This window comes from Pelophylax lessonae (assembly GCF_965119305.1).
Source record: "Pelophylax lessonae genome assembly, chromosome: 1".
NCBI lineage: Eukaryota > Metazoa > Chordata > Amphibia > Anura > Ranidae > Pelophylax > Pelophylax lessonae.
In genome coordinates this window covers 881,498,682-881,524,595 of record NC_138768.1, presented here as the reverse complement: position 1 = coordinate 881,524,595, position 25,914 = coordinate 881,498,682, and the positions used below count along the sequence as shown (strand labels likewise).

Genomic DNA, 25,914 nt, shown 5'->3' with positions numbered 1-25,914 from the left:
GTGCCTGGTGGCGGCCGGTGTACTGCCGAAAGTTTCAACGTTAGACGTCACTTCCGCTGCGAGTACGAGTCCGAGACTTCCAATAAGACACTGACCGGCCCGGCGGGAAAACTTAAATGACGGCAGGGGGCAGAGGCAGGGGTGGGCGCAGGCGGGCCGTGGCACTCCAGTCATAGTGCGAGCCTGCGAGAGAACACTCGGCTCGCCACGGGGATCTCCGGAACTGCGCGCCGCGCATGCGCAGTTCTGACCGTGCCGGCGCCGCCGTAGATTTACTGGCACTTTTTTCCTGCTACGGGCATTTACGGGCAGGAGAAAAGTGCCCTGTTTTAACGGGCTGTCCGTAAATCTACGGGCGGTTGGCAACACTGCATTACTACAGTAATCAGTGCTATACATATGCACTGTTACTGTAAAAATGACACTGGCAGGGAAGGGGTTAACATTATTAGAGATGCAGTGACTATGTGTGTCCCTAGGGGCGTGCTTCTTACTGTGCAGGGATGTGGCAGTGTGTGTAACAGCACAGACCAACGGTCCTACAGGACCGTTAGAACAGTGCTTTTACACAGGGGAGAATGACAGGCGGCTTTGTTTACATTAGCCGCCTGCCTTTCTCCCTTCACTGCAGACGATCGCGAGTGATCGGCGGACCCGATGTCGTGAACGATCCGGGGTGGGAGCGTGCCTCCGGTGGCGCGCGCCCACCCGCTATTGGCTCCCAGGCTAGTGACGTACCGATACGTCACTTTGCCTGGCCGGGGCTGACCGCCGCAGTATATGTACTTGCGGCGGTCGGCAACCGGATAAGGGTTATAGAAACCTACACCCAAAGACGGACAAAGTGGCAATAAGCCATAGTGTTTATTTTGATGAGAGCTCATCACCAGAAAAATATATCCCTGAAAGCTGTGAAGTCAAACCACTAAAAAGGGTCAACCAAAGCAAACCTGTGCAGGTGTCAGATCAAGAGGTGGAACTCAATGCCTAAATCAAGTCCCCCACCAGATCCCGCTGAACTGCCTGAAATCGGAAGAGCAACTCGGACTACAAAGGGGATACCACCCTGCAAGCTGTCATACACTGTCAAAACACACAACGTTCTTGAACCAACAACCTAGAAAGACATAGAAAAACTCCCAAAACGTGAAGCCAATAAATGGACAAAGGTAGCAGAAGAAGAATTAAAGTCACTTCAGGAAAATAGAACCTGGACACTCACAGAGCTCCCTCCTAACTGCAAAACTATAGGAAGTAAGTGGACTTTCAACGTAAAGTCAGATACAAAAGGGAATATCCACAAATACAAAACCAGACTGTGATAGGAGTCATTTTGGGTTGGGGGCTCGTGGAACCCAGACTACTTTATAGAGGTCGGGAAACTCCTTGTCCAGCTTCCCCGGCCCCTCTTATGTGTAAGTCACCCTGTGTCTATTAGGGGCACAGGGTGACCAAGAACCCCATTCGGGTCTGCACTCAGACTCCCTGTAAAACCACTCCGGACTCAGCATTTCCTGTTACCCCGGTTATCCTGGGTTCTATATGTGTGGTTTGTGTGGAAAGAATGAAGGGCCTCTTTCACTTGGGACAATAATATTTCCGAACAATATCCCTCAAGAAATATACTGTACAGTATGTTCATGACTGCAAGGAAGCCGTATACTGACAGAAGACCACAAGTACAGTGTGGGTTGAGGTTCCGTTACACAGACTAATTGCCAAGGGTTACTCCCAGAAATTCAGTGAATTCAGTGAAGAAACATTTGTGTCAAACTGCTTTCCTATATGGAGACATTAAGGAAGACATCTACATGGAGCAACCACCAGGGTTTGAACAAGGAGACAACCTTGTGTGTGAACTTCAGAAGAGCATCTACGGTCTTAAGCAATCTGCAAGGATGTGGAATGAGAAAGTGAATGAAGTGCTTACTAGAGAGGAAGTGAGAAAGTGAATGAGAAAGTGAATGAAGTGCTTACTAGAGAAACATAGAAACATAGAATGTGTCGGCAGATAAGAACCATTTGGCCCATCTAGTCTGCCCAATATATCTGAATCCTATGAATAGTCCCTGGCCCTATCTTATATGAAGGATAGCCTTATGCCTATCCCATGCATGCTTAAACTCCTTCACTGTATTTGCAGCTACCACTTCTGCAGGAAGGTTATTCCATGCATCCACTACTCTCTCAGTAAAGTAATACTTCCTCATATTACTTTTAAACCTTTGCCCCTCTAATTTAAAACTGTGTCCTCTTGTGGTAGTTTTTCTTCTTTTAAATATGCTCTCCTCCTTTACCGAGTTGATTCCCTTTATGTATTTAAAAGTTTCTATCATATCCCCTCTGTCTCTTCTTTCTTCCAAGCTATACATGTTAAGGTCCTTTAACCTTTCCTGGTAAGTTTTTTCCTGCAATCCATGTACTAGTTTAGTAGCTCTTCTCTGAACTCTCTCTAGAGTATCTATATCCTTCTGGAGATATGGCCTCCAGTACTGCGCATAATTCTCCAAGTGAGGTCTCACCAGCGTTCTGTACAGCGGCATAAGCACTTCTCTCTTTCTACTGCTTATACCTCTCCCTATACATCCAAGCATTCTGCTGGCATTTCGTGCTGCTCTATTACATTGTCTTCCCACCTTTAAGTCTTCTGAAATAATTACTCCTAAATCCCTTTCCTCAGATACTGAGGTCAGGACTGTGTCAAATATTCTATATTCTGCCCTTGGGTTTTTACGCCCCAGGTGCATTATCTTGCACTTATCCACATTAAATTTCAGTTGCCAGAGTTCTGACCATTCTTCTAGTTTTCCTAAATCCTTTTCCATTTGGCGTTTCCCTCCAGGAACATCAACCCTGTTACATATCTTTGTGTCATCAGCAAAAAGACAAACCTTACCATCGAGGCCTTTTGCAATATCACTTATGAAGATATTAAACAAAATTGGTCCCAGTACAGATCCCTGAGGTACCCCACTGGTAACATGACCTTGTTCTGAATGTTCTCCATTGACTACAACCCTCTGTTGTCTGTCACTCAGCCACTGCCTAATCCACTCAACAATATGGGAGTCCATGCTCAATGACTGTAGTTTATTGATAAGTCTTCTATGTGGGACAGTGTCAAAAGCCTTACTAAAATCTAGATATGCAATGTCTACTGCACCTCCACCGTCTATTATTTTAGTCACCCAGTCAAAAAAATCTATAAGATATGTTTGACATGATCTCCCTGAAGTAAACCCATGTTGTTTTTCATCTTGCAATCCATGGGATTTAAGATGTTCCACAATTCTATCCTTTAATAGGGTTTCCATTAATTTGCCTACTATTGATGTCAGACTCACTGGTCTATAGTTGCTCGATTCCTCCCTACTACCTTTCTTGTGAATGGGCACGACATTTGCCAATTTCCAATCTTCTCCTCTAGAGAGGAAGTGAGAAAGTGAATGAGAAAGTGAATGAAGTGCTTACTAGAGAGGGATTCTCAAGAAGTAAAGCAGACCCCTGTCTCTACTCCAGGAATCAAGAAGACTGATGGGTATACATCCTTAGGCTATTTCCTTTGAAAATGTTACGTGTAATGAAACGCGTTAGAATTGTCAAGAGTGCCGAACTGTATTGAATGCTCCTTACCATCTGACTCATTGTAAGTGCATTTCTTTATTTAATAAATCATTTAAAACGGTATCACGCTATGGTGTTTATCCTACCACACACATTCTGGAGTGGGGATTTCTAGATATCTTCCTTGAGGAGCCTCCAACACCTGCCAGAGAATCTGTGGAAGCCATTACCAGCTGGTTCCAGGGAGATCTTCACTTTCAGCCTGCATGACCCGATTGCCATACGGTATTTTGGGTCCATGCCATGTGGTGAGCGAACTATATTTTCTATTGGTGTGGGATTTGTTACTGTCACAAGTCAACATTTTTTCCTATGTGGGACTGGTCTCTTCAAGTTTCTCAACTTTATTGGACTTTGTTCATTCATGATTTTTAGTGTACTTTTATTTGTACCTTCACTTTTGAGCGCTGCACTATTTTATTTTACATCCTTATCTATGTCAATATCATTATAACTTGTTTTAAACAAGAAGGGGATTTCAAGAAGAAAGAACATTTTTAAATCAAAGTGCTAGGGAACATTAGCTGCTATCTGGGAATCTAAATAGAGAGAGAAGAAGATGGAAGTTATCTTCTCAACCAATCTCAGAAAATCTCCGAAATCTTGGAACAGTTCCATATGCTAGATGGCAGTAAAAACTCCTATGGAACCAGGCTATCAAAAGAGCAATGAAACAGAAAACCTTCTACTCGACAATGACATATCGCAGAGCAATAAGTAAGCTGCTATATGTTGCCATTGTGACAAGACCAGACATAGCTGCAGCAGTGGGCATACTATGCAGGAAAGTCTCAGCTCCCTGTCAGTGTGACTGGAACGCAGTAAAAAGAGTGATATAGTACTTCAAATGAACAATTCAGAGGAAGTTACGGTTATCTGCAACATCAAATCCAGATGTTTGGATGCTGATTGGGCCGGGGGCTGCACAGACTGCAAACCCACAAGTGGTTTCATCTTCCAGTATGGGGAAGGAACCATAAGTTGGTCTAGTGGAAAGCAGGTAACTGTCGCTCTTTCTTCAACTGAAGCAGAATACATTGCAGCAGCACATGCGCAGGGCCATGCAGAGACTTTTGGAGGGGCAGGTGTTCAAAGTATAAAAGGGGCACATGGATGGGGGCTTTAAATAGGGCAGGTGCAGGGGATGATCAGTGGCTGCAGACATGGTGCAAGTGGTAGTCAGCAGCTGCGGACATGGTGCAGGTGGTTGTCTGGTCAGAGGCAACTGACATGGTGCAGGGGGTGGTCATAGGCTGCGGACATGGTGCAGGTGGTTGTCTGGTCAGAGGCCAATGACATGGTGCAGGGGGTGGTCAGAGGCTATGGACATGGTGCAGGTGGTGGTCTGGTCAGAGGCTGCGGACATGGTGCAGGGGGTAGTCTGGTCAGAGGATGCGGACATGGTGCAGGTGGTTGTCTGGTCAGAGGCCAATGACATGGTGCAGGGGGTGGTCAGAGGCTATGGACATGGTGCAGGTGGTGGTCTGGTCAGAGGCTGCGGACATGGTGCAGGGGGTAGTCAGAGGCTGTTAAGTGGTCCGAGGTCTGGTCTTACCTGCTGATGTGACAGCGAGGCACCATCGCTGCAACAAGAACGAGTGCCTCACTTTAAAAAATGGCGCCAAGTGCTGCCATTACATCACTGCGCATGCGCCCGCTCTGCCAAGCATGTACGAGCTTTCCTGAGCCCGGCAGGCATTGGGAATGGTTCATGTGCAATTGCACTGTCGGCCTCAGTCATACTGTTTTTGGGCACCGCTGCCCGTAACAGAGATTTACGGGCGGGAGGTTGGCAACCCTGAAGCAGCCCCAGGGCAGGCAGCCTGCCAGGAAATCTCCCACTATCCCAGTAGGCCAGACCGGCCCTGTTCACAAAAGGGTTTTTAATTACAAAAAAAAGAGAAGAAATTTTGCCTTGACAAACGGGCAATTTGGGCAACAAGTGGCAAAGGGGCAGGTGCTCAAGCACCCTCCGCCCCCCTCCCCCCCACCCTCTGCACTTGCCTGCGTGACACGTGTGTTAAGAATCAAAATGGATTTTGTGGACATTGGGGTAGACATGTCAAAACTGTGACAGAACCCACTGTCACTGTGTGTTTTGGAGGGGACTGTGCGCAAGCCTCCTACCGACAGACTATGGGCCAGAAGATACTGGAGTTTGGCGCTGCAGCCTTTTGACTTTACCATCCACTACTGCCCTGGGAAGCAAAACGGCAATGCCGACGAATTATCCAGGCAAACAGACATTGACAAATGATCCGTGAGTACTCCCCGGACATCCCCCAGCTGATCCGTTAGGATCAGACTGTGTATGCCGGCTTGGTTCTGGGGGAGCATTGTGGCAAACACAGCCACTGTATATTGTCCTTCATGTATGCATTATGTTTATTGCATGTGTATACATTTAAGAACCAAGTGCTTGTAATGCAATGCTACAGCCCTTCTCCCCCATCCCCCTCCCCCCCTCCTGTTTCTGTGTCTAAGTGTGTGGATTCATGAGACAGACAATGGTCTGGTCTGGACTGGAGACATCTCTCCGTAGGGGGTGTGTATTAAGACTGCCTGTTTCAATGTACAAATGTTCCGTTCCCATTGGCTGGTCCTTGTCCCCTTCCCCCGCTGTGGCAAGGCTAAAGGGAGTTTCCCTAGCTATGTGTAAAACTGTATGTCTTGAAATGTAATAAACTTTTTAAGCTCTTCATGGTTAACCTTCAACACCTGTGTGGATTGTCTCGTGATTGAGGGGTTAAGGGCTGGATATGGCTTCTCCGCAGGCTGTGGGTGCGTTTGGAGGACAGGAGACACAGGTCCGGCGGATGTGCCCAGCTGGGGTACTAAGATCCGTTACAAAAACCAATTCCCATTTTTTTAAGACAACCAGGGATGTATAAAGCTTACGCAATCAGAAAGGGTCAATCCTAGGACCAAACACATCGACGTCTAGTATGACCTACAGAGGGATAATCAGGAGCAAGGTGTTATTGACATTCAATACTGCCCTTCAGAGAACAGATGACTGCTGATGCACTCACCAAGCCTTTGTTGAAGGAACATCATAGCTTGTATCCAGAAGAAGCTGAATATAATTTAACAAATCACATGCTGTTGAGAAGGGGTATTGGAAGAACAACAGCAAAGTTGATATTATATGTATGCATTATACCTATCTATACAGTAGGTGGCGCTGTGGTATTATAGTGTAATGAACATGTATATCTATGATATGAGGAAGCATTATCTTTCTCTGTATATGTTCTTGTATTCTTCTGCTTCCTGTTCCATGAAAAGATATGTTCAGTTCAGGGGCGGATCCTAATTTTGGTACCCCCCCCCCCCCAGACGGGCAGGCGACGCATCGCACATTGACGTGTCCTCAAGTGACGACAGCGGCCAGGCCCCTCCTCCTCTGAAAAAACGGCACCGAGTGACCTGAGGCGCCAGACAGAAATACATGTAACTGGCAGTGGCACACTTACTATGTGCTACTGCCAGTGGCGTCACTAGGGTTGGTGTCACTCCCCCCCAAAAAAATTATTTTCCTGTTTTCTGAAAGTGCGCCAAAGATGCAGCATGCAGGATTGTTACACTTTCAGAAAATGCAGAAAAAAAACGCCCAACCTAATAGAAATCTATAGGACTGCAGCTATAACTGCGGGTAAAATGTAAAAATACCCCATTTACATTACACAGCCCCCATACCTCTGGACCCCTTTACATTACACAACCCCTTGTACCTCTGGACCCCTTTACATTACACAGCCCCCACACTTCTGGACCCCTTTACATTACACAGCCCCCCTACCTCTGGACCTCTGGACCCCTTCACATTACACAGCCCCCATACCTCTGGACTTCTTCACATTATACAGCCCCCATACCTCTGGACCCCTTTACAATTCACAGCCACTGTACCTCTGGACCCCTTTACAACTCACAGCCACTGCACCTCTGGACCCCTTTACATTACACAGCCCCCACACCTCTGGACCCCTTTACATTATTCAGCCCCACACCTTTTGACCCCTTTACATTACACAGCCCCCACACCTCAGGACTCCTTTACATTACACATCCCCCCACACCTATCACCCGGTTTATAATACACAGCTTCCCCCACACCTCTGAACCCTTTTACCTTACACAGCACCCCCATGGGCCCCTTTACATTACACAGCCCCCCATAAACCCTTTTACATTACACAGCTCTCCCCCCATGGACCCCTTTACATTACAGAGCCACCCATGCGCCCCTTTACATTATCCAGCCCCCCCTTTTAACCCTTTTACATTATACAGCCCCCCATGGAACCCTTTACATTATACAGCCCCCCCTATTGAACCCTTTTAATTACACAGCCCCCGCCCCCACCCATGGAAACCTTTACATTACGCAGCGCCCACCCCCTCCAAATGGAACCCTTTACAATACACAGCCCCCTCTCCCCATGGAACTCTTTACATTATACAGCTCCCACCCCCCATGGGACCCTTTACATTACACAGCCCCCGCCCCCCCCATGGAACGCTTTACATTATACAGCCCCCCATGGGACCCTTTACATTACACAGCCCCTGCCCCCCTAATGGCACCTTTTACATTACACAGCCCCCCCCCCATGGAACCCTTTGCCCCTTAACATTATACAGTCCCTCATAGAACCCCTATACATTATACAGCCCCACCTCCAATAGAACCCTTTACATTACACAGCCCCCCCCATAGAACCCTTTACATTACACAGACCCCCCCCCCAAGAGAACCCTTTACATAACAAAGCCCCTCCCCTCCCCAGCTCACCCCTTCTTACCTTATTAGGAGGAGAGTGGAGCAGGAGGCAGTACGGGGGTCCAATCACCTGCTCATTACCTAGCAAAGTTAACTCCTGCAGCGTCTGCTGTTTATTCAGCATAAGGGGAGTCTCTCTCTTCCGTTCTCTGCTTAAAATAGTTCCTCCTGCTCAGCTCTTCTGTGTCAATGAGCGGCGGAGGTAGTCCGGCGGCCGGCTCCGGGTGTCACCCTCGTGCTCCCTGACAACCCCTAACATGTGGCACCTGGGGCAGACCACCCCCCCCCCCATTGGTACGTCACTGGTTCAGTTCCTGTCTCTATGATGTGAAGACATGTTCTGCTATCCTCCCTTCAAATAAAGTTGTGTTATGTATTCAAGAAGCCTCCAGTGCATCATTTCAATACTCAGCCAACAGAACGAACTGCACTCCTGCGATCCATAGAAGTGCAGCCAAACAAGCTTTCCACGTACTTCTCCTTTAGCCTGGGTTCACACTGGGGCGGCTTCAAAGTCGCCCGACTCTGAAGCCGCCCCGTGCAGCGTGACTTCAGCGGGGCTTGCAAACGACTTCTCCAATAGAAGTCAATGCAAGTCGTCCCCAAAGTAGTGCAGGAACCTTTTTCTAAGTCGGAGCGACTTGAGTTGCTCCGATTAGAACAGTTCCATTGCACTGAATGGAGCGCGACTTGTCAGGCGGCTAAGTCTCCTGACAAGTCGCCCCAGTGTGAACCGAGACTTAAGGTCAGCAAGGCTGGGTAAGGAATCTGAGCTCAATTTTGAAAGCAGGGGCAGATTCCTGGATGCCCCACCCCTGCAGTACGCCATGCATCTGTCAGGTTCAAATCATCTACAATTAGGAGGATAATGGCACTTCAATAAAAAAAATGAAACATCTGATAATTGCATTTCCATTCCCATCACACATCGCCTCTATATAGGGCTTGATTTTATTGGTGGGGGATTCTTGGAGCTCCTGCAAAGGTTTAGCATCAGGTTTTGTTAGCTGTACTTAATAGTCCACCTGACCTCATTCACAAATTCTTTACTATTTCTAGGATTTCCTATCGAAAAAAGGAGAATTCTGGGTCGGGAAGGAATTAACTTTTAATTATAATAATGATCAGTGGAAATGGCCCACAGGATATAAGTCGTAAGTATGACATTATACCAACATGATCGATGATCCTTCTTCTCATAACTAATGGATTAAAGAACTCTACTTTGTATTTACCTGCTTCACCTTCAGAAGGTTTTATCCCCTTTAATGACCAGGCCATTGCTATTCAGCACTGCGCTTCTTTACCCACTTGCCAACCGCCCCATGCAGATTTACTGCAGCAGGGCGGCTCGGCCGCTCATAATCACGTAGATTATGTGCATGTGATTTCAGCGGTGCACGTGCGATTAGACACAGTGGGAGCTAGACCGGTCTCGATCGTCGCCGGCCTCTCGCAATCTTTGGCTAGAAAGACAGAAGACCCGTCTGCCTATGTAAACAAAGCAGGCGGCTCTTCTGTCAGATGAAGACGGAGAAAGACAGGAAACGCCACCTACGTGTAGTAATAAGGCAATTTATTATCGCACAAATGATAAAAAAAAACTCACAGGATGTAAGTAGGTAATCAGCTCATCAGATTAGAATAGGCAGGGGGAGCCGTTGCCATCCATCCCTCTCTTTAACAGCGCCGTCCACGGAGCTCCATGCTGTAAATCCAGCTCCTGCGGTCGTCCCAGGCACGGTTAAAGAGAGGGATGGATGACAACGGCTCCCCCTGTCTATTCTTATCTGATGAGCTGATTACCTACTTACATCCTGTGAGTTTTTTTATCATTTGTGCGATAATAAATTGCCTTATTACTACATTTAGGTGGCGCTTCTTGTCTTTCTCCTTCTTCAATCCCAAATACAGAGTATGCTACACTCTGATGACAGCTGCCGCCTTTATATAGAGATACTGTCATATATATATATATATATATATATATATATATATATATATGTATATATAACCACTTGCCGACCGCCGCCCGACTATATACGGCGGCGGTAAGCCCCTCCCAGGCAAAGTGACGTACCGGTACGTCACTAGCCTGGGAGCCAATATCGCTCGTACCCTAAGAAGTCCGCGCGTGTGACCGCGATCGTCCGGTGGAGAGGGAGAAAGGTAGGGGGCTGATGTAAACAAAGCCGCCTGTCATTCTCCCCTGTGTAAAAGCACAGATTATACGGTCCTGCTATGTAGGACCGTTGATCTCTGCTGTTACACACAAAGCCACATCCAATGACAGTTAGAAACACGCCCCTAGGGACACACTTAACCCCTCCCTCTCCAATAAAGTTAACCCCTTCCCTCCTAGTGTCATTATTACAGTAACAGTGCATATGTATAGCACTGATTACTGTAGTAATGTCACTGGTACCCCCAAAAGTGTAAAAAATGTCAGTCAAGGGTCCGATCTGTCCACCGCAATGTCGCAGTCCCGCAAAAAAAATCGCAGATCGCCACCATTACTCGTTAAAAAAAAAAAACAATAAAAATGACAAAAACTTTCCCTTAGTTAGTAAACGCAATAACTTTTGCGCAAACCAAAATACGCTTTTTGCGATTTTTTTTTTTTTTACCAAACATATGTAGCAGAAAACAAATTGGCCTAAAATGGTAAAAAAATTTGATTTTTACATTTTTTGGGGGGGGAATTTCATATAAAAAAATGTGAAAAATATTGTTATTTTTGCAAAATTGTGGCTCTTTTTTTGTTTATAGCGCGTGATCAAAAAATCGCACAGGTGATCAAATACCACCAAAAGAAAGCTCTGTTTGTGGGAAAAAAAGGACATCAAATTCATTTGGATACAGCGTCGCACGACCGCGCAATTGTCCGTTAAATTCACACAGTGCCGAATCACAAAATAGGCCCTGGTCAGGAAGGGGGTAAAATCTTCCGGGGCTTAAGTGGATATATATATATATATACATGTACCTTTTGATTTGCTTATCTTGCCAATTGATGGACTATTAATATATGGACCTATGTATATGTTTTTTTTTATTCCTGCGGATTTAGCAAATAGCCTTTTGCGTCAGAGAAGCAGGGAAAGATCGTGTAAAGCTGAATCACCAATCTCTCTCTGCCTCCGTCCCACCCCCCCCCCCCCCTCACACACACAGTTAGTAAGCACATCTAGGAACCACATTTAACCCCTTTGATCATCCCCAGTGTTAACCCCTTTCCTGCCAGTGTCATTAGTACCGTGACAGTGCATAATATTTAGCACTGATTACTGTAGTAATGTCACTGGTCCCCCCAAAAGTGTCAAAAATGTCATTTAGGGGTCCGATCCGTCCGCCGCAATGTCGCAGTCCCGCTAAAAATCGCTGATCACCACCATTACTAGTAAAAAAAAATTAAAGAAAGATAAAAAAAAGTCCATAAATCTATCCAGTAGTTTGTAAACGCTGTAACTTTTGCACAAACCAATTATACGCTTTTTGGGATTTTTTTTTTTTTTCACCAAAAATACGTAGCAGAATACAAATTGGCCTAAACTGATAAAAAAAAATAGATTTTTTAAATTTTTCTTATTGGGAAAGTTTTATTGGGAAAGTTATTGGGAAAGCAGAAAGTAAAAAATATTGTTTTTTTTTTCAAAATGTTTGTTTTCTTGTTTATAGTGCAAAATCTAAAAATCGCACAGGTGATCAAATACCACCAAAAGAAAGCTCTATTGGGTGAAAAAAAAGGACATCAATTTTATTTGGGTACAGCGTTGCACAACCGCGCAATTGTCAGTTAAAGCAACGCAGTGCCGAATAGCAAAAAATGGCCTGGTCATTAAGGGGTTAAAAACTTCTGGAGCTGAAGTAATTAACTGACAATTGCTCGGTCATGCAACACTGCAAACAAATTCAATTTATATAATTTTCTTCACAATAGAGGTTTTTTTTGTGGTATTTGATCACTGTTAGGTTTTCTTATTATTGGATATATAAACAAAAAAAGACCAAAAATATTTTCTTCTTTCTGTTATAAATCATGTCCAATAAAATCAAATTCCTTCATAAATGTACGCCAAAATGTATTCTGCTACATGTCCCTGGTAAAACAAAATCCCAATAAATGTATATATCAATTGGTTGGTGTGAAAGTTACAACATCAACAAACCTTGGTATAGATCATTGAAAATTGATCAATCTTGATGTACTCATGCCTCAATCTCAAATCTACTACATCTCTGCTAATCGCAATGTATGCACTCGAGTCCTCATGCAATCCCTACGACTGAATAGCTTTTTTTCTATACATTTAGGGGTGTAGGCAATTCTCCTTACTGCAGCAGGAAATTGCATTTTTGAAATCAGAGATATTTAAATTATCTGTTAAACAAACTCCAGCTGGGACTGCTGCAATGCCACTGCCACAGAGGACCCCCAGAAATGGCAGATGGGTTACTGTAGGTTCTGGAAGACTTAAAGTGGTGGATAGAAGACATGTCCCACAGTCGGTGGTTCTCCAAAATTCATTTGCAGCACTCTCAGAATGTAAGGACAACATGGATATGGACTCAAGCACAGAGGGTGAGAAACCATCGACTCCTATGTCTAATGTATGCAAGACTGCAGCCAAGGACAAAAAAGATAAAGTGAAGTCTCAAAGGAAGCAGCTGTTGCTGGGTGATTCAATCATAAGAAGTGTGGAGCTTAAAGAAAATGGTTTTGTGAGATGTCTCCCTGGTGCTACTGCTAGGCGAGATAAAAGACGTATTATTAATATTGTTAAGCAAGCAAAGCAGGAAGGGGACGTGGATGTTCTTGTCCATCTAGGGACAAATGACCTGGCTTGCAATGAAGTGTCAGAGGTGAAAAAATCTTTTATCACACTTGGAAATGACGTACAGGATTTTGCATCCACCATCTCATTTTCTGAAGTTCTGCCTGTGCATAATGTTCAGAATGATAGGCAGAGGCGCATAAAGGAGTTCAACATATGGCTTAGTAAATGGTGTCAAGAGCAAGGATTTGGCTTTGTTTCTCATGATAGCTCTACTTGGAATAGAAAGGAACTGTACAAAAAAGATGGTTTGCATCTTTCTCTCAAAGGAACAAATGTACTTAGTGAACAACTCCAAAAATTTGCGAAAGATTATTTAAACTAGGAAGGGGGGGCAAAAGAGTGAAAATACAAGAGTCCAATTGCCCCCCGAAACAATGCCAGAACAGGTCAGAAGCACAGAGGTTAAGAAATGATAAGCTCAGAGTCCTGTCTACAAATGCTCGCAGTTTAGGTAAAAAAATCAATGAACTTGGGTCAATAATGGAATCTGAGAATGTAGATTTAGTGGCTGTTACGGAAACATGGTTTAATGAAAGAAATGACTGGGACATAACCATACCAGGATACTCTTTATACAGAAGAGACAGAGAAGGCAAGAAAGGAGGAGGAGTGGCCCTGTATGTGAAAGATAGCATTAAATCTAACCTAATACAAGTTGGTGAGGCCAACATAGAGTCAGTTTGGGTTACGTTGCAGTTTGCTAATCATGCAGTAACTCGTGTAGGTGTGATATATAGACCACCTGGTCAAGTTAAAGAACTAGATGATCTACTAGTTGAAGAAATAGCTAAAATGACAATGAAAGGAGAAGTTATCATTATGGGAGATTTCAATCTTCCAGATATAAACTGGAAAACCAAAATAGCAAGTTCTACCAGGAGTACAGATATTCTAAATTCCCTACTGGGGTTGTCTCTGCAACAAGTGGTTGAGGAGCCAACCCGGAGGGAGGCCATTTTGGATTTGGTATTCACAAATGGGGATTCGGTATATGATGTCATTGTAGGCGAAACCTTGGGATCTAGTGATCACCAGTCAGTGTGGTTTAATATAAGAACAGTGAAAGAATCACACCACACAAAAACAAAAGTTTTAGATTTTAGAAAAACAGACTTTTCAAAAATGAAATTAGTCATAAATGAGTCCTTATCAGACTGGAACGGATTACATGGAGTCCAGGAGAAATGGGACTACTTAAAAGGTGCATTATTGAAGGCAACAGAAAATTGCATTAGACTTGTCAGTAAAAGCAAAAAAAGGAAGAGACCACTGTGGTACTCAGCAGAAGTGGCCCAAATCATTAAAAATAAAAAGCTAGCATTTTGTAATTATAAAAAAACCCAGAGCAATGAAGATAAGGAAATCTACAAGATTAGGCAGAAAAAGGCCAAGCAAGTTATAAGAACTTCTAAAGCGCAGGCAGAAGAAAAACTAGCTCAGTCTATGAAAAAGGGGGATAAGACATTCTTCAGATATATAAATGAAAAAAGGAAATTAAAACAAGGAATAACTAAATTAAAAACAAAGGACGGAAGGTATGTAGAAGAGAATAAAGGGCTAGCCGACTGCCTTAATGAATACTTCTGTTCAGTTTTTACAGAAGAAAAAGGAGAAGGACCTCCACTTGAAAGGATGACTAATGAATCGTTTGATGCATGTGTCTTTACAGAGGAAGACGTTCTAAGATTGCTGTCTAAAGTGAAGACAAATAAGTCACAGGGTCCTGATGAGATACACCCAAAATTATTAAAAGAGCTTAGTGGTGAGCTGGCAAAACCATTAACAGATTTATTTAACCAATCATTAGTAACAGGAGTCGTCCCGGAAGATTGGAAATTGGCAAATGTCGTGCCCATTCACAAAAAAGGTAGTAGGGAGGAATCGAGCAACTATAGACCAGTGAGTCTGACATCAATAGTAGGCAAATTAATGGAAACCCTATTAAAGGATAGAATTGTGGAACATCTTAAATCCCATGGATTGCAAGATGAAAAACAACATGGGTTTACTTCAGGGAGATCATGTCAAACAAATCTTATAGATTTTTTTGACTGGGTGACTAAAATAATAGACGGTGGAGGTGCAGTAGACATTGCATATCTAGATTTTAGTAAGGCTTTTGACACTGTCCCACATAGAAGACTTATCAATAAACTACAGTCATTGAACATGGACTCCCATATTGTTGAGTGGATTAGGCAGTGGCTGAGTGACAGACAACAGAGGGTTGTAGTCAATGGAGAACATTCAGAACAAGGTCATGTTACCAGTGGGGTACCTCAGGGATCTGTACTGGGACCAATTTTGTTTAATATCTTCATAAGTGATATTGCAAAAGGCCTCGATGGTAAGGTTTGTCTTTTTGCTGATGACACAAAGATATGTAACAGGGTTGATGTTCCTGGAGGGAAATGCCAAATGGAAAAGGATTTAGGAAAACTAGAAGAATGGTCAGAACTCTGGCAACTGAAATTTAATGTGGATAAGTGCAAGATAATGCACCTGGGGCGTAAAAACCCAAGGGCAGAATATAGAATATTTGACACAGTCCTGACCTCAGTATCTGAGGAAAGGGATTTAGGAGTAATTATTTCAGAAGACTTAAAGGTGGGAGGACAATGTAATAGAGCAGCACGAAATGCCAGCAGAATGCTTGGATGTATAGGGAGAGGTATAAGCAGTAGAAAGAGAGAAGTGCTTATGCCGCTGTACAGAACACTGGTGAGACCTCACTTGGAGTATTGTGCGCAGTACTGGAGGCCATATCTCCAGAAGGATATAGATACTCTAGAGAGAGTTCAGAGAAGAGCTACTAAACTAGTACATGGATTACAGGAAAAAACTTACCAGGAAAGGTTAAAGGACCTTAACATGTATAGCTTGGAAGAAAGAAGAGACAGAGGGGATATGATAGAAACCTTTAAATACATAAAGGGAATCAACTCGGTAAAGGAGGAGAGCATATTTAAAAGAAGAAATACTACCACAAGAGGACACCGTTTTAAACTAGAGGGGCAAAGGTTTAAAAGTAATATGAGGAAGTATTACTTTACTGAGAGAGTAGTGGATGCATGGAATAACCTTCCTGCAGAAGTGGTAGCTGCAAATACAGTGAAGGAGTTTAAGCATGCATGGGATAGGCATAAGGCTATCCTTCATATAAGATAGGGCCAGGGACTATTCATAGGATTCAGATATATTGGGCAGACTAGATGGGCCAAATGGTTCTTATCTGCCGACACATTCTATGTTTCTATGTTTCTATGTGTACTCAGTTTTGTTGCCAGCTTTAGACATTAATAGCTATGTGTTGAGTTATTTTGAGGGGACAGTAAATTTACACTGTTATACAAGCTGTACACTCACTACTTTACATTGTAGCAAAGTGTCATTTCTTCAGTGTTATCACATGAAAAGATAGAATAAAATATTTACAAAAATGTAAGGGGTGTACTCACTTTTTTGAGATACTATATATATATATAATGTTTGGGGTTTCTAAGTAATTTTCTACCAAAAAAAACTGATTGTTACTTGTAAACAACAAATGTCAGAAAAAAAGCCTGATCCTCTAAGTTTTTCAATTGATAAAAAGTTGTGACAATTACATTTTAAAAAAACTTGCCATTACTAAATACCTCAGACTGTCTACTTTCCAAAAAGGGGTAATTTGGGGGGTATTTGTACTGTCCTGGCATTTTAAGGACCTCAAGATTTGAGATTGAGGCATGAGTACATCAGGATTGATCAATTTTCAATTATCTATACCTTGGTATATTTACGAAAATGTGAGGGGTGTACTAACTTTTGTGAGATACTGTATCCATAAAGTCATTTAAACATGTACATACTGTGTACATATATATATATATATATATAGATATATACAGTGCATTGCGAAAGTATTCGGCACCCTTGAACTTTGCGACCCTTTGCCACATTTCAGGCTTCAAACATAAAGATATAAAACTGTCATTTTTTGTGAAGAATCAACAAGTGGGACACAATCATGAAATGGAACGAAATTTATTGGATATTTCAGACTTTTTTAGCTACTTCCGGTCCACGCTATAGCCGAAGTAAGGCTGCAGCGCGGACTCACATTTTCGGGAGGCTGTCTTTATACGGCCTCCCAGAGACAGTCTCCCCGCGCGCTCCCGCGAGCGCGCATCGGGGAAATCTGTGTCCGCCGTGTCCCTTGGACACAGCCAATCACAGATCGTGGTAAATGGCCAATCACAGCGGCCATTTACCACGTGATCGGCCCATGCAATGAGAGATGATCTCATATGTAAACATATGAGATCATCTCTCATCGCCAGCGCTCCTTCCTCACATAGAGACTGCAGTGTGAGGAAAGAGGAGAGCCGATCAGCCGCCGGGGACACAGAAGAATGTAATCAGGGCACTGATCACCAGTGCCCTGATTACACAAGGTAAAAAACACACTCAAAGTGCCCACCATCAGTGCCCACAGTGCCCGCCATCAGTGCCCCCCATCAGTGCCCACAACCAGTGCCCATAGTGCTGCCAGTCAGTGCCCATCAGTGCCTGCTCATCTAGGCACTGATGAGCACTGACTAGCAGCACTATGGGCACTGAGTGTGGGCACTGATGGTGCTGCCCTTCAGTGCCGCCCATCAGTGCTCATCAGTGCCACCCGTCAGTGTCCATCAGTGCCATCCGCCAGTGCCCATCAGTGCCGCCTATCAGTGCCCATCAGTGCCACCCGTCAGTGCCGCCTCTCAGTGCCCAGCAGTGCCACCTCTCAGTGCCCAGCAGTGCCACCTCTCAGTGCCCAGCAGTGCCGCCTATCAGTGCTCATCAGTGCCGCCTATCAGTGCTCATCAGTGCCGCCTATCAGTGCCGCCTATCAGTGCTCATCAGTGCGGCATATTAGTACCTCCTCATCAGTGCCCATAAGTGCCACCTCATCAGTGCCACCTCATCAGTGCCCATCAGTGCAGCCTATCAGTGCCCATCAGTGCCGCCTCATCAGCGCCCATCAGTGAAGAAGAAACATTTATTTATTTTCAAAATTTACTCGCAGAAAGTAAGGAAAACTTTTTTTTTTTCAAAATTTTCTGTCTTTTTTCTTTTTTTTTGTAAAAAATAAAAAACCCAGAGGTGATTACATACCACCAAAAGAAAGCTCTATTTGTGTGAATAAAATGATAAAAAATGTCATATGGGTACAGTGTAGCATGACCGCGCAATTGTCATTCAAAGCGTGAGAGCGCTGAAAGCTAAAAATTGGTCTGGATGGGAAGGGGGTAAAAGTGCACAGTAGGCAAGTGGTTAACAAATAAAAAACTGAAAAATTGGGCGTGCAAAATTATTCAGCCCCCTTAAGTTAATACTTTGTAGTGCCACCTTTTGCTGCGATTACAGCTGTAAGTCGCTTGGGGTATGTCTCTATCAGTTTTGCACATCAAGAGACTGAAATTTGTTGGTGTTTCTCCCAGGTGGCTTGTGGCAAACTTTAAACAACACTTTTTATGGATATCTTTAAGAAATGGCTTTCTTCTTGCCACTCTTCCATAAAGGGCAGATTTGTGCAGTATACGACTGATTGTTGTCCTATGGACAGAGTCTCCCACCTCAGCTGTAGATCTCTGCAGTTCATCCAGAGTGATCATGGGCCTCTTGGCTGCATCTCTGATCAGTCTTCTCCTTGTATGAGCTGAAAGTTTAGAGGGACGGCCAGGTCTTCGTAGATTTGCAGTGGTCTGATACTCCTTCCATTTCAATATTATCGCTTGCACAGTGCTCCTTGGGATGTTTAAAGCTTGGGAAATATTTTTGTATCCAAATCCGGCTTTAAACTTCTCCACAACAGTATCTCGGACCTGCCTGGTGTGTTCCTTGTTCTTCATGATGCTCTCTGCACTTTAAACGGACCTCTGAGAGCCCATTCACACTAGCAAGGCTTGTGAGATGACTTGTGTAGCCCCAGGTCGCTTGACATAACAAAAGCAATGTTAATCAATCAGTGCCGTCTTAATTGGCACTACTGAAGTCTCTCCGACTTCAGAAAAGGGTCCTGTACTACATTGAGGCGACCTGTGATCCGACTGTCCCATAGACTTCAATGGGAGTCGCCTCCTTATCTTAATTGACACGACTTGTTATCAGACTTTCCAGGAAGAAGAAAGAGATTAGCCAGGCATTCCCCACAGACAAAGTCGCCTGTCTCTTCAAAGTAGTGCACAAGTCTCTTCCAAGTCTCTAAACAAGTCTCTTCAAGTCACTGGGCGACTTTCTGGTCGTGGTAGTGTGAACCGGCTCTGAGACTATCACAGTGCAGGTGCATTTATACGGAGACTTGATTACACACAGGTGGATTCTATTTATCATCATTAGTCATTTAGGTTAACATTGGATCATTCAGAGATCCTCACTGAACTTCTGGAGAGAGTTTGCTGCACTGAAAGTAAAGGGGCTGAATAATTTTGCATGGCCAATTTTTCAGTTTTTTATTTGTTAGTAAAGTCTAAAATATCCAATAAATTTCGTTCCACTTCATGATTGTGTCCCACTTGTTGTTGATTCTTCACAAAAAATTACAGTTTTATATCTTTATGTTTGAAGTCCTGAGATGTGGCAAAAGGTCGCAAAGTTCAAGGGGGCCGAATACTTTCGCAATGCACTGTATACACTGGATAGCTCATGTCCCCATATTTTTATAAGGGTTGGTAATGCATATAATAAAAACGAATAAAAATGGATGCAACCAAACAAATCACAAGCATTCATGTAGAGATTAGAGCAACCATCGTTGTGTCTATCACCTTTTTACAGGACACCAGTTTGGTTTGTCATATAAAATTATTCCTAGGACCCCATTTAAGGATCAGACACACAGTCCCTGAAATGTAATCACTGAGATGAAATGTGTAACATTGTTCCTTTTTTTGGCTCTATAGATCTCTCCATGGTGCTTGTTGGAAGATTGATGGAGGGAACATGAAAGGTGTGGAGTGTGATGGCTTCAATAGATGGATCTGTGAGAGGAACCTCGTATTAACTGCACTGAAGACTAGTCAATATAGCCCCAGATATAAGAAACTGGAATTTGATTTGGGAAATGAACAATTCTATTGTCACAAAAGATAAAAGAGAGACATGTATGACAAACGTCTAAGAGAAGAGACCGGACAATGTATTCCCTCTGAAATCCCTAACATTCTAGAACTGCAATTATGCTCTGATGATCAGCAGGAGACCCACCATGCCTGGAGGACTTTGTGACATCAACCTATAAGGAATAGGGCCCCCTTTCAATGTACAGCCACCACCTTAAATTCACTGGACAAATGTCACACGATTTTGCCCAACCATGACAAAATATCCCCGTATTTTGTAGAATGTGACTATTTCCTATGATCTTTAGCTCCATCTAGTGACCATAATGCAGTATCTTCTTGACATAACTCAATCATGAAAATACCACATTATAGCCACTAGAGGGAGCTGACTTTCATAGGAAATATATATATTAGACAAGCTATGGGGATAATTCATTACAGCTAGGCCAGTGTTTGGAACATTTTTTTATAAATAGACCTCATAATGTACATAAAATACTTTTTCCTGTTGCAGTCACATGGAGACAGATATATAAACAGTCCTCTGCACTGAGAGCTGGTAGAAAGGACAGGTCCTTCCTATGTATATGTGGAGGGGGTGGAGACTCCATATGTGACTCTGTGTCATGTGACCACACTCCCAAACAGAGGTTGGATTTTCTCGTTCTGGTTTCGCTGACACCTGACCAATCGGAGGTCTGTTACTGGCTTCCAGGTCCAGAAAGAACTCACCAGTACTTGTCACCAAGACATGGGTTGGGACCCCAAGATTTGCTTTAAATCCTGAGACAGCCCCACAGAAACTTGGATAACTGGAAGGGAATGCAATGATCCAGCTTTATGTTTAAAGGGGAAGCACCATGACATCACTTGTCACTTGTGATGTCATCAGCACTTCCTGTCACTACTGAAGAGCTTGATCAGCCAATGAAATATAGCAACAGATCACTGCAGAATGATCATCAATGCACTATTATCCATGATCTGTTGCTGGTAAGGTGCATGGTGGCTGGATCAGGTCATCCTTGGCCAGATTTAGCTCCTCCCCCCACCCATGAAATAAAAAAAACCTGTGAAAGAAATAACTTGATCTTATCTTATTGTTACATTCATTAATATTGACAGAATTGATCATTTCTTTTCGTACATCACAGGACACAGAGCCATAATCATAACATATGGGTTATATAGGCCACTTATAGGTGAAGGACACTGGCAACCAATCAGAATTGATGACCCCCTATATAACCCCTCCCATACAGGAAGTACCTCCGTTTTTTCGCCAGGGTCTAAAAGGTGAAGGTCGCTGTGGAGAGGAGCTCCACATGTTTTTTATGTTTCAAAGAAGAAGAAAGAAGATTATAGTACCATACCCCAAACAAAGATCACTGGATCTAAGGCAGTGGTTGGGAACCTTGGCACCCCAGATGATTTGGAACTACATTTCCCATGATGCTCATGCACTCTGCAGTGTAGTGAGCATCTTGTCAAATGTAGTTCCAAAACATCTACGGTTCCAAGGTTACCCATCACTCATCTAAGGGGTTAGCTATCGAATCCATCTAAAACAGTCAATGGATTAAAAAGATGGTACCCGAGCCTCGGGAAGCAGATACAAGGTTTTGCCTGTAATGCTGTCCTTTTTAGGCGCTGGACCCTGGGATCCGGACCCTTGGAATACCAAACCCCAAAAGGCGCTCCGTGCAGGGTGCTTTACAGGTCCAAAGCCATGGCCCCTCTTATATAGGGGACCCAGTCCTTGAAGGTCATTAAGACTATGCTCACTGTGAGGAGTGAAGATTGGATTCTTGCTTATAGCAGTTTCCTGCGGCAGGACTAGTTAGTCCATTTTAAATATTTACACAGCAAACATGAAAACCTTAAACGATTAAAGATTGCAAAATTATGCACTGTTCCCTTTAATAAAATTACAGAGACTTGTGCCTTTGTAAGTATCTCGGGAAGGTAGGCCAGGAGAAGGTAAGGTCTTCAAACTCCGCCATGTTTCAGATCTCCAGACAGTTCCTGGTATGTCACTGGATCTGAGGGGTTAGCTATCGGATCCATCTAAAACAGTCAATGGACTAAAAAGATGGTACCCGAGCCTCGGGAAGCAGATACAAGGTTTTGCCTGTAATGCTGTCCTTTTTAGGCGCTGGACCCTGGGATCCGGACCCTTGGAATACCAAACCCCAAAGGAGCTCCATGTAGGGTGCTCTACAGGTCCAAAGCCGTGGCCCCTCTTATATAGGGGACCCAGTCTTTGAAGGTCTTTAAGACCATGCTCACTGTGAGGAGTGAAGATTGGATTCTTGCTTATAGCAGTTTCCTGCGGCAGGACTGGCGAGTCCATTTTAAATATTTACACAGCAAACATAAAAACCTTTAAAAGGTTAAAGATTGCAAAATTGTAAATATTTTATGCACTGTTCCCTTTAATAAGATTACAGAGACTTGTGCCTTTGTAAGTATCTCGGGAAGGTAGGCCAGGAGAAGGTAAGGTCTTCAAACTCCGCCATGTTTCAGATCTCCAGACACTTCCTGGTATGTTGAACACCTGCACTCCCATCATACCTTGTGGTTCCTCACGTAGGCTCCAGTGTCACTACAGAACTTTTATCCCTTTCTTTTCTATGTTGCCCAGGGAGATGTCTACCTTCTATCTCCCTCCTATCATCCCCGGGTAATTAGGATCTTTAAAAAGTTTAGATCAATAAATTCCACAACAAAAGGGTTAATAACCCATGCTCAGGTGTCTGGTGATCAATCAGTAGTGGGCTTGTTTAGTTTTTGGTAGCATAGGTGTGTGCAGCCTATAGCATTAAGGTTTCCACCCTAAGGCCCCTTTCACACTTGGAGTCCGTCGGCGGATTCCGTTTTTCTCAGCGGGGGATCGATCCGCCGATCCCCGCTGAGCAGGCGGATGGCAACTCTGTCTCCGCGCTGTGTGTGGAGACAGAGCTGTCAGGTCCCCATTCTTCTCTATGGGGGAATCGGATGAGAACGGACCATCTATCCGTTCTCATCCGATCCCATCCGATCCTCTGGACGGGTGAAAAATAGGGCTTCCACCCGTCTAGATTTGACAGACCGGATCGGATGTCAGTGGACATGTTTCCGCTAACATTCGATGCCACATAGAGATGCATGGGGCATCCGTTCAGATCCGCCTGAAAATCTGACAGACGGATCTGAACGGTCCGCAAGTGTGAAAGGGGCCTAAAGCTCAAGCACACATCCCTTTTCTCTGCAGCCTCAGCTGCACCGGATGGTGAATGAATAGGAAGTGCTCTGTGCTGAGCGGCTTCCTGTTCATTCACAAACTTGAAGCATAGTAAAAACAGTTTACTATGTGTTGTAAGGGAAAATTCTTGTTCTAATATCAGATGTTTCTGGATGGTTGAAACCTGATTACACCTGGCCTGGAGTGCTGGCAGAGCAAGGTTACCCAGCAGGGTGTTTGTCATAAATGGGAATTCATATCCTCAGAGGATGTTCTCTCCTGTTGTGAGGTATGGGGATAGAGGAGACTCAGATAAGACCTCCTGGGGAGGTTATAGCAACACCAAAGGCCAGCTGTTACTGAAAGATTACCCAGGTCAAAAACAGTGATTCTTGGACGGGTGGCGCCCCATGTGGGGACTATAACACGTTTCCTGGAAAGATGAGATTCTTCCTGTTGATTAGGAAGGACGGCCTCTTATGGATTGTCATTGGACAAGCAGACAGTTTATGTGGGTGGTGTCTGAGGGGACTTTAAAATCAATCGCCAGCTAGAATTCTGTCTCTTTTGCGCTTGAGCCCAACTGAAAAATACCGAAAACCGAGGACGCCCATATGTAAAGTATTATCTGTGCTTGTTTTGTCTTATGCTCTGTAGTATCCTTTTAGTGGTTTATGTTATCATTTCTACTTTCTTTATACTAAATTAGATCCTTGCTTATTTAACCAGTTCTGGATCGGAAAGATTTTCCCCCTTAATGACCAGGCCATTTCTTGCGAGTTATTTTAACAGACAATTGCGCAGTCGTGCGACGCTATACCCAAATAAAATTGACGTCCTTTTTTTCCCCCACAAATAGAGCTTTCTTTTGGTGGTATTTGATCACCTGTGCGATTTTTATTTTTTTTGCGCTATAAACAAAAAAAAAGGGCGACAATTCTGAAAAAACAAAAAAACAAAACAAATTTCACATTCTGCTTTTTAACATTCCCAATTAAAAAAAAAAAAAATTAAAAATCAAAATTATTCATCCTTTTAGGCCAATTTGTATTCTGCTACATATTTTTGGTAAAAAAAAATCCCAATAAGTGTATTTTGATTGGTTTGCGCAAAAGTGATTGCGTCTACTAACTACGGGAAAGATTAATGTCATTTTAATTCATTTTTTTTTTTACTAGTAATGGCGGCGATCTGCGATTTTTTTGCGGGACTGCAACATTGCGGCGGACAGATCGGACCCCTGACTGACATTTTTGACACTTTTGGGGTTACCAGTGACATTACTACAGTAATCAGTGCTATACATATGCACTGTTACTGTAAAAATACACTGGCAGGGAAGGTGTTAACCCTATGGGCGATCAAAGGGTTAAATGTGAGCCTAGGGGAGTGTTTTCTAACTGTATGGTGGAGGGGCTTGTGAAAGGATCACAGAGACCTGTGATACTATATAGAAAGATCACAGGTGCTCTGTGATCATTTCAGAGAGATGAACGGCCAGCTGTGTTTACAACAGCTGACCATCCTTCTCTCACAGCTGGGAGCGATTGTGGGGGGCCAGAGGCAATTGCAGCTACCTGTCCCATGGATCGGCATCTTTGCTGCCTAGAGGGGGCAGGAGCGCGCCGCCGGCGGCGCCCGCTCACCCCCCAGCAACACTCCCACAAACCGATGTACTCCTACGTCGATTTGCGCAGCCAAGCGAGTGAAACTGCGGCGGGCAGTCGGCAGTTGGTTAAGCAGTATGTTTATTTTTATAGCTAGCATTGGTATTGTACCCTTCATTAACCTTATTAGAGCTTTGATAGTCCATCATAGGAAGAGACAAGATAATACATATTTATAATAAATAGGGGAGGAACAAAACCACCCCATATTTATGTCACTATGCTTTAATTGCCAGTAAACACAGTGAGTGAGTTTATTGTTTTTATTTAGAAAAGGAAGGGGCCGGTAAATTACAAATTACATATTTCCTAGCCCTTTCCTCCCCGCTCTCCACCCTGAAACATCTCCTGCAGCAGCCAAGAGGAGGGAAGCCAGCAGCACTGCAGAAAGGGGGGCAATATGGGGAAAGCCTGGGTAGCTGGAGAAATCGGCACTACACATTAGAGAGAGATTAGGGTGTGCCCAGGCACACCTTGCACACCCCCTGTGCACCGCACACCTATGTTTGGTAGAGAGGAGCTCAGGCGTCCTCCAAACTCATCTCTAAAAACTTACTTTTTTTTAACCCCAATCAGCTGTGGTTCGGGTCATTCCCCGCCCCCCCAGCACACATAACCAAAGGGGCGGGATGCTGGTGACAACAGCATCCTTATATGGACACATGCTCAGATTTAGCCAATGACATTC

The 25,914-nt window shown here is 43.9% G+C and overlaps 1 protein-coding gene across 1 annotated transcript in view; it reads left to right on the top strand.

The window, feature by feature from the left end:
* Nucleotides 1–20,494, top strand: part of LOC309562060 (C-type lectin domain family 12 member B-like) — a 56,433-nt gene extending 35,939 nt beyond the window's left edge. Inside the window, exons 6-7 of the mRNA XM_082266173.1 lie at nt 9,470–9,564; nt 20,175–20,494. Of these exons, the coding sequence (XP_082122299.1) occupies nt 9,470–9,564; nt 20,175–20,364 (285 nt within the window). The 3' untranslated portion in view covers nt 20,365–20,494. The remainder of the gene's footprint in view (nt 1–9,469; nt 9,565–20,174) is intronic.
* Nucleotides 20,495–25,914: the final 5,420 nt, after the last annotated feature.